At 40.2% G+C, this 18,142-nt stretch overlaps 1 protein-coding gene across 2 annotated transcripts in view; it reads right to left on the reverse strand.

Annotated features, from left to right (window-relative positions):
- Positions 1-17,934, reverse strand: part of SIDT1 (SID1 transmembrane family member 1) — a 56,338-nt gene extending 38,404 nt beyond the window's left edge. For both annotated transcript variants that reach the window (XR_010067283.1, XM_063294621.1), the window contains exons 1-5: positions 17,339-17,934; positions 11,772-11,893; positions 5,554-5,724; positions 4,040-4,085; positions 649-750 (exon numbers count right to left, since the gene is read on the reverse strand). Coding sequence is in view for 1 of the 2 variants with exons in the window: in XM_063294621.1 (XP_063150691.1) it covers positions 649-750; positions 4,040-4,085; positions 5,554-5,724; positions 11,772-11,893; positions 17,339-17,545 (648 nt within the window). In the remaining variant the exon portion in view is untranslated. The remainder of the gene's footprint in view (positions 1-648; positions 751-4,039; positions 4,086-5,553; positions 5,725-11,771; positions 11,894-17,338) is intronic.
- Positions 17,935-18,142: the final 208 nt, after the last annotated feature.

The raw sequence follows: 18,142 nt of genomic DNA on the forward strand, positions 1-18,142 counted from the left end.
GCATTGCTTTAACATCACTGCCCTTCATTGTGCCTGGAAGTTAGAAATGTCACTAACAAAAAACAATTGTCCTCTCCACTCCCTCCCACTTTGTCAGTCCTCTAAAGTAGGTCGAGTCAGGAAACAGCCTCCACAAAGGCTACTGGAACTCTGTTGCAGGGTATGATGACAGAATCTTGAAAGCCTGACTAGAGTTTCTCTCTCTCCCCCTCTTTATACCAAAGAGAATCAACGTGGGGCCATCTTGAGTTTCTTTCTCATCCCCTCGTCTCTTTTGGGGCTAAGCAGATTTTACGTAACCCCTCCCTGCATTCATTTTTCAAGGTTATCTCTATACTCCTCCTCTCTGATCTGGACGTTTGTCTTATTTGGAGAGGTTCACAAGAAATAAATCAGTTTTCAGTCTTACTGTTTTTCTCTCTCTGTCCTAAGTGAACACAAACAACTTTAGGAGGGTACAGACTTGGAATCTATCTGTTTTGAAGGCAGCTCAGATCTGTCTGAATCAGCCCAATTTGGTTTAGAATGCAGGAATCATCCAAATCTGATGCTTATTTGCACCCTATATGAAATATTATTATTGAGCAGCAATAATAAGCAAACCACAGCCAATATTCAAATGGACTGTCATAAACCAGCAGGACTTACCACAATATCTTGGATGGAGACCACAGAGCAGGGATAGATTGTCTCAGAAATCACTCTGACAGTGACAGAATCCACATCAGGAGGGAACTTGTACAAAAAGTACTATGAAGGGATAAAATGCTTTTAGGATTCTTTCTGCCATAAGAATATCCTTTAAGTATGGGCAAGCCCCATTTTTCAGAAATATTCATGCTAATGCCACCATTCCTCTGAGTCCATGCCTGAACTTGGCCTGTTGAGTGGATATGTGTAAATTGGAGCTCTATGTGGGTTTATTTAAATGTGAGTAGAACTTTCCACATGGTTGATCAGAGGCCTGTTTTATTCGAGCAAAGCCCAGAAGAGCTTCCCGTTCATTCAGGCCTTTCTGCTCAGTCAGCAAGGCTGAAGATTGAGAGGACAGGTCTAGTGCAATGGTCCTGTCCCTCTTGAATATGAATACTTATTTATGGATACATAGATTTTATATGACTATACATCAAATAATTCAGGTGGTTTCCAAACACCATAAAACCCAAATCCTAAACAAAAATTAATCCCATAAAAATAATCAATAGATAATCCCTCAACCAACAGCAGCCCAAACTCCAGAGCGACCCACTATCAGCCATCAAAGACCCTTTGAAGGTGTGCATTATGTATAAGAAGGATGCTAAGTGAAGAAAGTTTTTCAGCTACTAGCAGCCCAGGGAACTGCTCTCCTATCCACATGATACAACCGTTTGGCTGCAAAAAAGCAAGCCGTGGGCTGGTTAGTGCCTGGCTGGAAGACTTCCAGTACATGGAATATGTATATTGCTTAATTTTAACCCAGAGGGAAGTTAAAAATAAAACAAAAAAGATTATATCTCTAATGACTTGGGAGAGATGCCAGAACCAACTTTGCACTTAATTAAAGAACTATTTTCCTGTTTCCCGCCATACCATTATAATGCTCAATGCTGTCCTGACACAGTTACCAAACCTTCTCCCCTCACTTAACTGCTGTGCAATTTAAAAGATACCTTCAGGGGTATGGAACCAGGTGCCAAATCAGGCTTGTGAGGCATTCTGAGGGCCCCAAATGGTCCACTTCCATTTTATTGATTTTTATTTTCATATTGGATTTTACTATTTTCATTTTTAAATATTATTTGGGGAAAGTGATAACAATTAAAAGCCTACTATCCTCATCAGGGCACTCATACAGATTCATAGCTGTTTCTACTGATTGTACATTTTCCTTCATTACTAGAAGAAGTTGTAGAACAATCAGAGTTCACTTTACTAATGGGAAAAAAAAACATTCTGGAGCTTTCAGTTTCTCCTTCTTTTGGAAGGGATGGAGATGCTGCAACCTTTCAGCAGTGGACTGGGGCTGAGGTATTGCTGGACAGTGGATAAGCACAGGAGTAAGAAGTGGGATGAAGGCAAGGAGGCATGATGGCCCCTCGTACACCCTTGCCAGGCCAAACACTGCACCTCTGCTTTTTATCGTCATGGGATTGTTCATTAAGCATTGCCTCTAGAAGCTTTCTGGTTTCGTAACCATCAACCAAGATGGTGAGGGGTTTGGAAACCATTTTCTCTGAGGAATGGTCAAAGAATCTACTTATATTTAACTTTCAAAAGAAATAACTGAAGGAGAGATGACACCTGTCTTCAAATATCTGAAGGGTTATCACACAGAAGAGGGAGTCTCTATTGCCCCAAGGGCAGGACCAGAACAATGGAGAAAATCTATAAGGAAGTAGGTATAGGCCAGACAGAGGAAGAACTTCCTGATCATAGCAGCTGTCAGCCAATGGAACAGGATGCCACATAAAGGGGAGAGTTATTTTCTGCTGGAGATCTTCAGAGATGAAATAGTTATTTGTCAAAGATGCTCTTGCTGTATGTGTACTAAGCAGAGGGGTGCACTAGCTGACTTCTAAGGTCACTTCCAATTCTATGATTCTATTATTTAGTTCAAGTTCAACTCCATGCTCTGTGTAGAAATTAAAATAAAAGTATTTCCAACAGATCTCTGTCCAACCTTTACTTCTACTCATCCATGAAAGGAGAAGCCATTCTATGCCTGAGTAATTGATTGCACCTGTCAAAACTATTGATTGCACCTATCAGAACTATCTCCCATTCACAGCAGTTTTACTTAAGTTAGTTAGTTTTTACTTATTTTTATTGATGAGGTACATTGCATGTTTGTTTATTTTTAGGGAATTGCAGTACTGCAAATTTGGAGAATTCTACCTTCATGCTTCAGGGGGATATTGTGGGTCAAAAACTAAACTGGATACAGCAAAACATCATGCAGAAAGGACTTTTCTTTCAAAAACAAATAGCATTTTCAGAAAGGAATGTTCTAATAGAAAGCATATTTCCATTATGTCTTTTATTTCTGATTCGTTTTATTAAAGAGTATTATTTTAAAATTAAATTTGTTGTAATTTTAATATTTTTGTTGATCTACAAATTAGGATATATGCCTGGGAAAGGACAAGGTTCATTGGTATGATCTCATAGCATTAGAAGCTGCATAGACCGGATAATAAAATGGGATAAATATTTAAAATCCCTTTTAGGTCCAGGTTGTGTTGCCATTCAACCTCCAGCTAGGGCAGCACACTAGCTCAGTTAACAATAAAACAGATGCCAGTGATGATTTACTCATAGATGAAGGAACCAACCTGACACATATTATCCACACCTGAGTGGAGGGACTTGTTGAGATAGATGTCATCCAGTTTTGACTACCCATCCAGTACTAGTATAGCACTCATGTAGATTGGAGGACTGGGAGATATATAAGCATTCCATCTCCTCCAGAGGAGATTCATCTAGTCTGGCACCAGTTTGGAATCAAGAATCCAAGAAGACAGGACAGATTATCAGTTTATATTTGCCTCTCTGCCCTGGTTATATACAGGTAGTTAGTAATGCCAATGAAAGTCCTACATAGCCTAAGATACTGACTTATATGAAGAAGGACTGCTCTTGTACTTCCTTGATCTAAGATCTAAAAAGGAGACTCGCCACTTCATCCTGACATTAGGAGCTGCCCATTATATAGGAATGTACAGGTGGTATGCAACTTCATTTCAGTGCCAGTTAAAGAACTGTATAGCTTGCAGCAATTGTGACTTCCTTCCAGTATAAAGTAAAGATCTGGCTATTTATACGAACATTTGGGTCTTACTGCAGGCTTTAACCTATGCATTAGCATTGATTTTATAATGATGAGGCTTTTTTATTAATATCTGTTTAATTTGTTTGGGTTTTTTGGCTCCATTCTGCCCTGAAATTTATAATATAGGGCAAATGTGTAACACAATAATATTGTAACATCTTGGATTTTAACTAAACTTTGAAAAGATATATTTATCCATTAAAATACATTATTATCATCACTTACCTGTGGTTGGGAAGGGCTGGCAGTGAACTTAAAAGCACTGTCCATACTGGGGGGAAAAGGAAATTTGCTCAGATATCAGGATATAATATGAAACATACAGAAAGAAGTTAAAAACTACTTGAGGTGGGAGAAAATCTCATTACATATCCACAGCTGGCTTTGTTTTTCCTAATTAGCTTCACCCATATGACAAATGAACACATGGATCATTTTGGAGTTAGTAAAAATACTGTTTTCTGTTACTGTTGAATTTCCTGTACATATTAGAGAGAATTCACATATCTGCTTCTCTTCTGTGTATGTATTTATAAGGAAAAGGCAGTGGAGTTCCAAATGGACATCTGTTTTTGCCTTATTGATGTGATTAAGGCTTTTGACTGCATAGACCATAACAAATTATGGATTACCTCTGAAAACATCAGTGTGCTGTGCTACCTGCCTATTGAAGTATGATGACCAGGAAGCCACAGTTAGAATGGAATATGGAGCAACTAAGCAGGCAAAATTGGGAAAGGAGGGTATCTAGGTTGTACATTGTCACTTTATTAGTCAGCTTATGTGCAAAAAACATAATGAGCAATGTTGGACTAGAAGAATTAGGAATAGGAATTAAAACTGCTGGGACAAAATTCAACATCTGATATGCTGATGATACTACTCTGATGGGTAGAAGCGAGGAAGACTTAATTCACTGCAAGTAGGAGAAGGTGAAATAGTTAACAACTTTATCTTCCTAGGCTCAAAAATTCACAGGGAAGATGACTTTAGCCATGAAACAAATGTCTGCTACTTGGGGCAGGTCTATACAAAATATTAAACAGCAGAGACGTCACACTGATGTTAACTTCAAATATGGATTTGTGATGCCAGATATTAGGGTTTTTTTAATATCAGGGAGGACTAACATTGCCCTAACAGAATAAAAGTTCTGCTAACTCAATTTGTACCCACTGAACAACTTTTTAAATTACAAATCATATGAAAGGAGAAGAATTAAAATGTTCAAGACATAGTATACCTAAACTTCCATTGTACTTTTGTTCATATTGTATGGTTCACTTGATCTTTGCTTTATTAATAATTACGCATAAACGAAGAAAAAATAATTTAAAAATATTGACTGAAACCTCAAAAGACTGCAGCATTGTCATATAAGATCTCATGAAATGTCATAAAAACACTGACAAGAACAGAATATAGAAAATGCTATATTCTAGATGTGACTGGCAAAACATCTGGCCATTTTTAATTGAACTTATAGCCTAAAAATGTGACAAAGAAAGAAAAAGGGGTGGGGAGGGTCAGAAAAGAATAGCATATACAGGCACTAGTTCGAAAAATACTAATTCTTAATTAAAGATCCACTGCTTTTTCAGCAGGGTTGATGGCATGTTCTTCCTTCTCCTTTCATTTTTTTTCTGCACTGACCTGAGGATGGGATGTATACCTGACATCAACTGTTACTTAGATACCGAAAGACAGGCATTTTCAAATGTGTTTTGCCAACCACTCACCCAAGTTGGAAGTTTTTAATCCTGGTAACTTGCAGTAGATAGTGGGCATCATAGGGAGCCATGGAGGCTATATTTATAAATACGATCTGCTCTGAAGATCCATTCTCAGGTACAGACTCTGATGGGCAGAGTGTACGGCTAACTTCTGTGTAGTTGTAACTTCTTTGGTAACTGCCAACACAAAAACAAAATCTGTTCATCTCTGCATACAAGGAAAATGGCCCATAATATGGCATTCTAGAGCAGGCTGGGTAATCTGAGTCTTTAGGTGGCATGTAGTCCTTCGAACTGTATGGCCAGCACTCTAATTTCAACACCTTATGCAAAAGAACAGTGGAGACAAGAATTACTGAAGCAACAGAAAAATACTTTTTGTGGGAGTATCAAATAGAAGAGATGAAGTAGTTCTGGGATAAGGCAAGTCAAGTTCTGGGAGGGATAAGACAACAAAGCAAATTAAGAGGACTGGGAGGATGGTTGGGTTCTGAAGCACTGCTGCTTTACCCGATTCAGATTAAGACCCCAACCATCTGTTTTACACTCAAAACCATGTCAGCACTGACTGACGCAACAGTCTGGTCAGCTTGCCACACCAAAGATATCCTGAAGACTCCCTATGAGATAAAGGATCCACGCAGCTTAGAATGGTGAATTTTCAGCCTGACAGAGCCAAAGCAAGGCAAAAATAAAAAAGGCAGGGTACAAGCATCTGCTGCAGATATTCTATGGTCACACAGGAGTCACATTCAGTATACTGAAAAGCTCAGTATTTCCAGGGCAGTTTATTTATCTGAAAAATAAGGAAGTGTGGAGTCCTTGGTTCTCTCTGAGCTTGGTGGTTTGCTTGCAGGCGTTTCATTACCCGATTAGGTAACATTATCATTGCACTGATGGTGCACTGATGATGTTACCTAGTCGGCTAATGAAACGCCTGCAAACAAACCACCAAGCTCAGAGAGAACCAAGGACTCCACAGTTCAACCCTGAACTACAGATATTCTCTTCTACTGAAATAAGCAAGTGTTTTAGCAGCAAGATCATACAATGTACCAATAAAGGATACAAGTATATATTTATTGGAGCTACCCAAACTCTTCACAGGTAAACCAATTCTCCAAAGACAAAGAAAAGATATGAATGAGGAAAAAGGAGAGGGATGGAAAAGGGAAGGGCAGATGAAAAAGCGAAGGCAACAAGAGTAAGGGAGGAAACGAAGAAACAGCAGCAGTTTCCAGTTACAGAAAGTAAAGTCATTGTTGGTGTGGAGGAGAGATAATATCATTGCAGGGAGCAGAGGAAGAAAAGGAGGATGAGCTGACGGAGTGGAAAGTACAAATGAGAAGAAAGACAGCATGTGTAGTGCAAAGGAGGAAGAATACTGGCAAAGAGAGAACTATGAAGATAAAAGCAGAAAGGATAAAAGGCTGAGAAAAGGTCTGGAACAGGGGAAAATGAAGAAGAAGTTAGGAGAGAAATAGGCTCTTCCTAAGAGGAACAGGGTGAGGGAATGGATGCTCCACTCCTGGATGTAAGTATCCCATTTGAACACATTTCAGTAAAAGGAGGGATATGTACAGATTTGGAGCAGAAGAAGTATGATACAGCCATTGTTCAAATTTTGAGTCAGGTAAAACATAAAAGAAAAAGGCAAGGGAGCTGAAAGAAGTGGAGGGTGATAATCTTTTCCAAAAGGTAGGCCAGAGAAGAGTTTCAGTACAGCTATATAGTCACCTGTAAAGGTAAACCCCAAGAGGTTCATGTGGCTTTGGGGCAGACAGAGGCTGTTACAGCAGCAGTAGCAACAGCCAGAAGGGAAAAAGGATTTAATGGAAATAGAGGGCAGGTAAACCACACACGAGAGCCAGTTTGGTGCAGTGGTTAAGGCACCAGGCTAGAAACTGGGAGACAGTGAGTTCTAGTTCCGCCTTAGGAACGAAGCCAGCTGGTGACCTTGGGCCAGTCACTCCCTCTCAGCCCTGGGAAGAAGGCAAGGGCAAACCACTTCTGAAAAATCTTGCCAAGAAAACTGCAGGGACTTGTACAAGCAGTCTCTGAGAATTGGACATGATTGAACAGATTAAATCACACACACACACACACACACACACACAGAAGGAATTGTGTGAATGACCACAGAACATGGGGAAGATGGGGAAGCGGCTGGAAAGAAGCTCAGATCATGAGATCTCAGGGTTCATTTGTAGACTCAAGAAACATCTTGAGACTTAAAGATCTTGAGACTTAAAGACTTAAACATCTTGAGATCTTGAGTGGTTCAGGGGGCCTTCCTACTGCTTTAATGAAGAATGGGCTTTGTGGCAATGGGGAGACCCAAACTTCTCAGAACATAGAAAATATATGCAGTGAAACCAAGCAGGATCCTGATAGGAACTTTATAGTGAAAGCAGATGGTAGCAGCAGCCTGTTACCCAATACCAGCTCATTATTCCTTCTGCCTGTCTGATAAGTGAGGTCTCTGCAAACATCTTAGTCATCAAAGAACTCCTGTATGACTGATTTAAATAAAGCTAAGAAGATGAGCACAAGCAAACCTTAAGGAGCTGGAGCGGGGAGGCACTTTCAAAAGAAGAGTGATGGTTTCCTAGAACACGTAAAGGTCCAGGAAGTAATTCTATGGTATGCTCAGATCAGTAAAAGGAGACAAACAATGCCCTAGAGCAGCTTATGTGTGTAGCCAAAAGCCAGGGGAGAGCAGAAATCTTGAATCATTACAGACATGCAGCTTCAATTAGAAAGGTGAGTGAACGTGGCACGTGCCATGACTGATTCAGATTTGGCTTGGATGTTCAGCTGTGGCCAGGGAATTATCAGGGCAGCTTTGAAGAACACCACTTCATTGTGGCACCTTCTGGTTAGGGGGAGAAGACATGAAGGAAAAAGGAGGGGAAAAAACAAACGGAGGAGCTGGAATGTCCATTCACTCATTCATTCATCTGATTTTTATGGCCGCCAATTCACAAGAGTGACTATGACCAGTGGAGGAGTGGAATAATGGTCTCAAGACCTTTCCCCTTCAGGAAGAATGAATCTCAAGGCCACAACCATGAAAACAGGAATGAGAAAATGGAACACTCAGTTGGTTTATTGGGCAGGCACAGCATATATTGTTTGTGTGTGATGTCTTCTTTTTCTCCTGTTGTACACAGTGGACTCCATTTCCTGGTGTAGAGGTTTTGGGTGAATCATGGAGCGTATGATACCCAATCCTGAAACAGATGGTCAGAAAAGCAGTTTTGAAAGGTGCTCTTGAAAGAGCTAGCATGGCTCAGAAGGGAAAGGGCTGCATTTCAAGAAGAAAACTTGAAAGAAGAAGAAACTCAAGAGGAAAATTTTGTACAGAAACATTGCATCTCCCTGCATCTCAGGTTCTGGCTGCAATTTTATCTTTTCTGTTTGCTTGTGTACATATAATTTTCTAACTTCCCCTATTATCTATCTATCTATCTATCTATCTATCTATCTATCTATCTATCTATCTATCTATCTATCATCTACCCATCCCACCAAATCTGAAGACCATAAGCAACATTCAGAACAAAATCAGCATTAAAAATACCCCACATAGTTGAGTACAGTGATTTGGAGGAAAATATACACTTAAATACTAATTATCCATCCTCCACCAGTTGGGATCATAAATCAACATGGCCTTTGGCCTGTTTCGAAAGCCAGTTTTTTAGAGTTTTTCTAAAGGACAGCAAGATCAGAGCCAGACAAACCTTCGAGGGCCCTGCAGGTTCCTGCACTCACAGCTCCACAGACTCCATGAAATATTATCTAAATAAAGAGAACTTCATCTAAATGTTCATGTAATGGTATAAAACAGATTGCCATTTAAAACAGATGGGGAAGATAAAAATAGCTCCTTCACTCAGTGAAGAAGTGTTACTGTGTGTCTGGAATTTGTCACAAACAAGGAATCAGTATGTGGTGTCACAAGTGCTCTGTTCTTTCAGGCATCGGGCAGTTCCACCTTTATGGGTAAAGAGTACCTTCTGGCCTTTAGTACTACTCTGAATATAATCAGCGCACTGCATTGACATCTAAGTTAGCTTCTTAGCCTGAACAACTTCCTGAGCATACCTCTGACATGCCTTTTGTCTCTTGTCCTATCTTCTGTTATCTACCTCCTCTGAAAAGCTCTGACCAATCCTGTTCATACCACATTATATGCCTATTGACTTTTCTGCTTCAATTCCTGATTGCCAGTGACCTGTCTCTTTGAAGTCTGTCCAGCACCACAGTCAGCCTTTGATTTATGTCCTGCATTTGAATTTGGCCAAGAGAACAGAATGCAAGGTAAAGAGTGAAATCTTCAAGTTGAGTTCAACTCCTGGTGACAAGTACTAACCATGTCTGACTCGCTTTTCAAGGCTAGTTAACCAGACAGTCATTAAACAAAGCACTATCGAACAAGACTTCTGATGAGTCTTCCTCTCTTTGGGCCAATCTGAAGAGCAAGGATTTAACACCCTGGAAATTCTGACATGCTTTAGAGTACAGGTATATGAGACAGGGATCTTTGTTTCCGGCTGTGAAAGCTGCTAGGCATAGTCAGTTACTAATAGGTGAGCAGTTACATTTTGATCCTGAATTACACTGATATGAAACTATTATAAATTAAGTTATATTGATGCTATGGAATAACCCAAATTAGAAAATAGCAAGGAAAGATGTTTTATTGGAATGCTTAGGCTAAACAAGGGATCAACACTTTAATCTAGGTGTTCTTTCTTCACTTATCTGTTTTTTCTTAGCTTTTTAAAAAAATATCACAATTAAAACGAGTACTGAATGAAAAAACCCTGAAATGGAATCCAGGTTTTAAGCCTGGATTTGGCACTGCAACTGTTTTGATTATTCTGAGGAATGGTTTTCATCAGAAATAAGATTCCTTGTTTATTCTCCTGGATCTCACCAAGTAACGGCATATCAAACAATATTCTTCTTGACAGATTTCTTGACTGGGGACCTGCAGCCTTCAGTTCTAACATAGACAGCTAATTCCAGAAAGCTAAAACAAATCCCTATTCCACTATATCATTCTACAACAAAGGCTTTCATTTTGTTCTCCAACAGCTACCTGAAACCATTTGGAATTAAGTGCCAACTGATGACCCTCATTTCTTTTATTTCCAAAGTGAAGCAGTAGAAGTATGAAAGCGGTTGTGGAAGGGCATTAAATTAAAGCTGTTGGTTAGAGGTTTATTTGCTCAAGAGATGATGTTTTTGACAAGACTGAAATTACCCTGACAGATCAAATATAAAGTATTGGAAAAATTGAATATCCTGTACTGTGAAGCTCATATCATGTTTGGCACAGAAAGCCCAAGAATTAACGTTCTGCTAACCTCCAAATTGGATTATCACAGGAAAACATCTGAAAACCAGTTTATTCAAACCAGTTTGATAATTACCAAGTGGGACTAGGCAGCAGGTTCTTATCTTGACTCTGCTGAAACAATTTTATTGTTCCCATCTGTTTCATTATTCCCGTTGCTCCTATCATATATCTGTACTTTACTGCAAGCCAGTCTGGGTTCATTTTAATCTATAAATTTAGCAAACAAATAAAGTAAGTATTGCATATAAAGATGTTAACTATAAAAAAAAACACTTTTCCAGCCATTTTCAGTTCTGCACGTCTATTTTACAAAACACCAAAAACAAAACAGTTTTCACACACCCAAAATATATCTCACACAGCTTTTTAGCAGAGAAAAGGCTGAAAATTTTAATACTATTTAGGCATATTTACTTGAATGATAGCCTAAGGTAATGCACAATATTATATGGAATGCAATATTGTTATTATAAAAGAATTATATAGAAAAATGTGAAGGTAGTTGTCCGATCTGAAATTAATATCTATTTTGAATAGCTATGAGGATGTCAATGAAATACAAATAAAGGAGGGATTTAACAGGCAGTACTGAATTACTTTTTAAACCTACCATCCGTCCTTATCTACACATTTAACTCAGTCTCAACTCTCCGTACAATAAAGAATAAATATGCCCTGGAATAAAATGCCATCCATGTAGCAAAAAAAGGTGAAAGAAGCTTCTGTAGCAGGGAGCTGGTATAGAGCTCCCTTTTAAAAAAACTTTTTATGAGGAATTTGAGGGAAGAAGGTGGCAAGAGACAAGCTAAACAGGATAGAGATAAGTATCTTTTAGTGGGAAGCAATTACTTACAGCCCATGAAAAACGAGGGGGAGCTGCCAGGACAGCACCCCCTTTTGCTGCCGAACTACAAACAAGGCAGGGTACTGATCATCTTCGCAGTCGCTCTTCACGGTAACACGGAGCGCGTCCACCTGGGTAGAGACAGGGCCAGCAAGGATACTCTGTCAGTGAATGCCTACGTTGGCCTATACTGTTCAGGACACCCATGGCGGGGCTTCCCTTATGACCCTTTTCTGAGGGGAGTACGCCAGGAAGCTCCCCACAAAGAGAAGACACAAACTTACTAAGACATTATGCATGTGAGGCAGAAGTGCTCCCTCAAACACCCAGCTGCTCTGGGTTTAGGCAGCCCACGTCACCACAAACACTTTGCTCAGTCGCAGCCTAACAGTCAGCCAGCTCCTTTGAAAGGGGAGGGGTATTCTTCCAATAGGCTGCCCCCTTTAACTGAGGGATTGGGGCTTGGAAGCTGCCATTAGCCCACATACAGTTCACAGCCAGTGAGTATGCAAAAGCCCTAAGTCACCAGGAGGACATAGTGTTTAACGGACAATCAGGAACAGTGGACACCCCCTTCCAATTAAGGGTTCACTTGTGCGTAAGAGATGGTAACCATTTAAACCAGGTAGAGGGATCTTTAGCCAGTCAGCCTGATGTGACCCATGAAGGCTCTGCACTCGATCCACTTTGGAATTCTTGCCCTCTGCTCAGAAACAGCTGGTCCCAGAAGAGAAACCTGAGGTTTAAAAGCCCTGTTCCAGAATGACTGCTGCCTGTCTCAAGCACAGGAGGAGGCAAGAAATAAGACTTTTGCCCCTCATTTTATAGGGACAAAGGGAGGCCAGATCCCTCACCTCTGTGCACACTTTGGAGTCATTCTTATTTCTGGGAAACGTAGGGTCATAATGGAACCTTTACCCTCCATTGGCTATTAAACAACGATACTTTAAAAACTTTTGAAATTCTACATAAAGAATATAATTCACCTAAAGGCTGAATGGCAATACATACAGATAAAACACTTGCTATCTACATTGTTTGGCATTAACATACAGTACTTGCAGCCTCAGAAACACCAGAGGTTTTTAAGTTGTTGGGATGGCCTCTGGTGTTTATGGAAACTAAACCAACAATTTAAAATGGTTTCAAAAATAATTCTGAATAATATTCAAGCAATTTGGAGTAGCAATACAGTACTACCCAATCAATGGCTCCAGGTATTAAAGAATAGTAAGTATATTTCTTAAAACTTAAAAACTTGTCTAGTTCAGCAAAAAATTCTCTTTAGGGTTTATCTACTGGACTCCTCAGAGAATGTTTTTAAAAGATTGGCTCCCATTGTTTTTATGTTAAAGTTGTAATAAATTTGAAGGAAATTTGGTACATATGTTACAAGTTTGTCTAATTGTAATTCCATATTGGTTAGATAGTATTGCTTTGGTGACCCAGGTTCCTCAAAGGCAGTTAAAGGTTAAATATGTCAATATTTTGTTAAATTATATCCCCAAACCCTGGAATCTTTCAATCAATGAAGAAGTTTGGATACATCATGCCATTTGACTGTGACAAAAAGAGGTGATTCATGGAAGAATGGCTTATCCCCAACTCTAAATCTTCGCTTAAATGAAATTTGTCAACTTTCAGCCTTTGAATTAGCTTTGTATTAACCAACAGGCAAGACCAAACAATATGACTCCATATGGTCCAGGCTGAATTCATTGTCAAAAATTGAATCACAACTTGGAAAAAAATTGGCTTCTGGTGGAGCTATGGTGAACTGAAGATGGCTCTGCGAAAGCGGAGTTGATGGCCGTGGGAAAGACCAAGGAACCGGTGAGTAGATGGGTTCTTTGGAACCTCTCCAGGTAAGAAGAAGATGGAAGATTGCTCACAGGTGCTCCAGACAGCTGTTCCTTGCAAGGAGACAGTGAGACGGCAGCTTTCCACAGGTCTGAGCACCCGGAGACAACAGGATCAGCCATCTTGCTTGCAACAGTGGCAGAGTGTTTTAAAGGACACTAAGTTCTTCACTTTCTGATCACTTTCAGAAATTGCCTATTAAATATTCTAAAGCTATTAGAATATATAGAATGACAGGTTTGAACAGTCTTCATCAGGTGAGTTTATCTTCAACTCTGAACAAAAGAAAAATTAATTACAAGCTTAAGAACTTAAAGAATTTGAAACAAACAGCAAAAAGCTAAATAGGATTTTGATCTAAGAAAGTTATAAACTGATTATGGATCCAGCTAAATTTGGAATATTAACTTTTACTTTAAGATTTTGGAATGAATTATAAAAAATAAACAACTTCTTATGGGAAACAGATTTATTTTGGTTATCCGGGCAAGTCATAACAAAAGATAAGTGATGATTTTAGAAATCGGACGCTAGAGGGGACTAAAGATTTTAAGCAGAAGAAAAAAAAATACAAGCCTGATGTCACTTAATACTGGGACTTACAGAATGATACAAAATGTTACAACTTTGGAAATATTAATGGAGATCTTTGAAGAATGGAGCCATTCTTCATGTAGTTAGTAACTACAATATCAACACTGTCAGTAATGACGTCTGCTTCTATGGATAAACTACAGTATGTCTAAAAGATTTAATGAAGAAATGACAGATGTGGAACAAATTTTATCTGATAAGATACAGAAAATACACAATGTGGAACTACAAATGACAGGCCAAGAGAATGATTTGGAAAAGGACGCTTTACTGAATATTCAAAAGAAACTGGCTGAAGTTTTAAAAATTAAAAGGGTAAGACAAAAGATAAACCAAGAGAATGACTTGGAAAATATTTTCTTATTGAATCTATGAAAGGCTTGTTAAAGCCTTGCCGAAATGCTTGTGATGGGATGAAGAAGAATTGAAGAGAAATCAAATCCTATGATAATATTTGATTGAAATAAAGATTAAGTCTGTTAGAAGTAAAAGGAAGGAATATAAAGTTGGCTTATTTGATCAAGATTAAAATAAGACTTTTTTTTTTTTTTTGCAATGTTCTGGCAACCCTTTATGGACTTTTTGCTGACACCAGGATTGAAAAGTTGATGCTTTATGGATTTGCTTATAGATAAGGGATGGGATATGGGATAAAGAGATATCTGTTTAACCTTATTCGGGATGAAGAATTATTAAATTTGTTTATACTTGTGATGAAGGTTGGATGTCACTTCTTCATATATTTTTTCTTTTTCTTTATTATATTCCCTCTTTTCTTTTTTCTTCCTGCACTTTTTATTCTTTCTTTCCATTCTCTTCTCTAAGCTTAGTTTGTATTAGTTTTTACTATTGTGACTAAAATTCTTAATAAAATTGTATTTTTAAAAAACTCAGAAAAAATTGAAGGAAATCATGTATTCAATATCCATCTATCATCTATCTATCTATCTCTATTATATTACATATTTTCAAAGGTAGACAAATTAAATATTTACATGTTTTGCTTGTTATTTTGATTTTTTAGTTTAGTGTAGGATTTGCTCTTTTCATGTTTCTGGGTAGTGTTTTCTTTTCTTTTTTTTTCCTTTAGGCAATTAGCTTTTCATTTTTTAATGTTGTTCTCTTCAACTTATTTTTTAAAATGTATAATAGATAGAGTTTTCTCCACTCAGAAAAGTGAGGCATGTTTCTGATAGCACCCCTTTCTCCCTGCAAGAGAGGAGAAAATTTCCCCTGCCTTCTTCCATAGGGAGAGAGATCACCATTTTTGTATTGCTATTTATTGGTGAACAGGATTTGCCTCTGTTTGAAAGCTTTGTCTCTTGGTAGCAGTCAGCCTGCTTTACACACACAGAAGAACTGTAGTCAACCACAAATCATGTGTAACACAGCTTAAAAAAATGCAGGTGCAAATTTAGGCTGCATCAATGGAAGTAGGGTTCCACATCACATGAAGCAATAGTTCTACTCTCCACAGTATTTGGGGAACAGCATCCAATTCTGGACATCATACCTTAAGAAGGATTCAGAGAAACTGGAATAGGTCCAGAAAAGGGAAACACAGATGACCAGGAAACTTGAAACTAAATCTTACAAGGAGAGATTGAGGAAACTGATTATGTGCAGAGCAATGTCAACTAGAAGGTGGCCAAAGTTGTTTTCTACCAACTCAGAGTGCAGAACATGGAATAGTGTGTTTGATTATAGGAAGGCAGAGTCCAGTTGAACAGTTGCAAGTTATACATTCATGGCAAAAACAAGGACAAGTAGATGAATTTATCTCCCTCAGTCACACAATGAGAAACTTAATGAAGACATTTTACAAATACTGATAAAAAGGAAGTGGGTAATATGGAAATTGTTGCAAAGAATGAATGTGTATCAAAATAAGCAAACATGTTGTATACTTTGCCCTTTTGGTTATACAGAAATGAGAGTTGGGTACACCAGGAGAAACAAAAGCACACTGAGTGCAAAGGGAATGGGTTATCTGAGGGTATATGGTAAAACAGGAAGAGTCAAGAATGAATGGGTGATGAATGAATGTGGACTGAATGCAAACGTAAGCAATAGGTGCGAAAGAAATATACAGGTGTACTTGGTGTATATATACTGGTGTATCTATACTGGTATGGCCCAACACTGCCCAAGTGAAAGAAATACATTGAGATGGTTTGGCCACATAGAGAGAATGAATGAGGATCAAATTGCAAAACTAATATAAGAAAGGAAAGTACTCAAGAGAAAGACTGAGAACACCAGTTGGATGGAGTTGATAAGAGCTTCAGAAAGAGAAAGGTGAGAAGTTTAGGGAAGAAAAAGCAATGCATGAAGTCATTATGGCTAGAATGGAAGCAGACACAGTTGATAAGGAGAACAGAAAGCTGCCAAGGCAGAGTGAATGGTGACTGGTGTAAACTCCATTAGTTCAATTTTCTTTTCCCTTATCTCCTAAATTTAATCTCTTATTAGCACCTTTTTTTTACTGCACTTTGAATAACATTGCTTATCCCAAAAGAAAACAATATGATGGATGGAATAATAACCTCTAATTACCCATTTGGGGGTTAGGTGTTATGTAATTCCATGATAATATGCACTCTAGCATTATCTCAAGGAAGCAACAGAATCATTTGGCGTGACTCAGAAGGGACAGGTAAATCTGAAGTTTGTTTAAATGGGAGTTTTATTTGCAGAAACAATCAGCCAAGAAAAATAAGTTAAGAAAAATAGCCAGCTCCTAGGAAACTGCCAAAACAGGAGGGCTTTAACAGCGACAATGAACGAATAACCGGATGGCGCTTTCAATTCAGAATCGCTAGGCCTTGTCTCTCTTCTACCTCCCCCCATCATCTGAGCACTGCAGCAGGCCTTCTCGGTCGCTGGCCGTCAGCATTTGCCATTGGGAGGTCTACCCTTGCTTCGCAACGCGAACCTGCGAGCCGACCCTCCCTCTCCCCCAAGTCCATCCACCCAGCCGGGCTGGGTTCGAGGACTCCTGCCTGCGCGCTCGGCCAGGGCGCAGGTCTGGCGCACGTGCCCAAGAACACCTGCCGGCGCTGCCGGACCGGTCCCAGTCGGGCGGCCGCGTGCTGCGGAAGGCCGGGCTAGCTCACCCTTACCTGGCCCGGCTTACTGGTGTAGTTGAAAGAGTAGAGCCGCTCCGTGCCTCGGTTTACCGTCCCCGCGTAAACGTGGTCGAACTGAGCGGCATGATCAGCGGCGGCAGGACGGAGGCTACTCCGTGGCGCCCTCGGCGGCTGCAGCAGCTGCTTCTGAGCTCCGGCCACAGCCAGGAGGAGCCCGGCCAGTCCTGCCCAGCCGCTCATGTTCGCCGAAATGGAACAGAGTGCAGAAAGAAGACGGCCGAGGCAAGTTCCGCGAGCCCGGGGCCTGGCGCCCTCTGTTTATTCGCCACCTCGCCGTCTTCCAGCCGCGGCCGGCCGGTCGCCGCGCCTGGGGCTTCCCACGCCCTTCCCTGCCACCTGGCTCATTTCAGAGGGACATCCATACTGGATCGAGGCGTGGTTAGTGGGTCTTCTTGTCTGGATGGCGAAGGAAGGCCAAGTTACTCCGGTCTTTGGAATGATAACGCCGATCTCCCTGGGCGCAACTTTAAAAAACAAGAGGCTCCCGGTGGCTCCGATCTCGAGGCTCGGCAGCCACGCATCCAGCCTGCGGACTGCACGTGCGGAGTCCCAGATCCCCCTGGAAAGGAAAGGAAAAGAAGCTGCCAGGTAAAGGGCGGGCTGCCTGCCTGCCTGCCTGCCTGCCTTGGGGGACGGAGAGGATGTATCGGCCAAACTTAAGAATGCCCAGGAAGTGAGCTGCAGCTGCAGCCGCCGCCGCCGCTTCGTGCGCTCGGTTACCTACTGCCGGCGACTCTCGGCACCAGAACGTCTGTCTCCAGCGCGGGAACGTAACTC

This window comes from Candoia aspera, chromosome 2, assembly GCF_035149785.1.
Source record: "Candoia aspera isolate rCanAsp1 chromosome 2, rCanAsp1.hap2, whole genome shotgun sequence".
NCBI classification, from domain to species: domain Eukaryota; kingdom Metazoa; phylum Chordata; class Lepidosauria; order Squamata; family Boidae; genus Candoia; species Candoia aspera.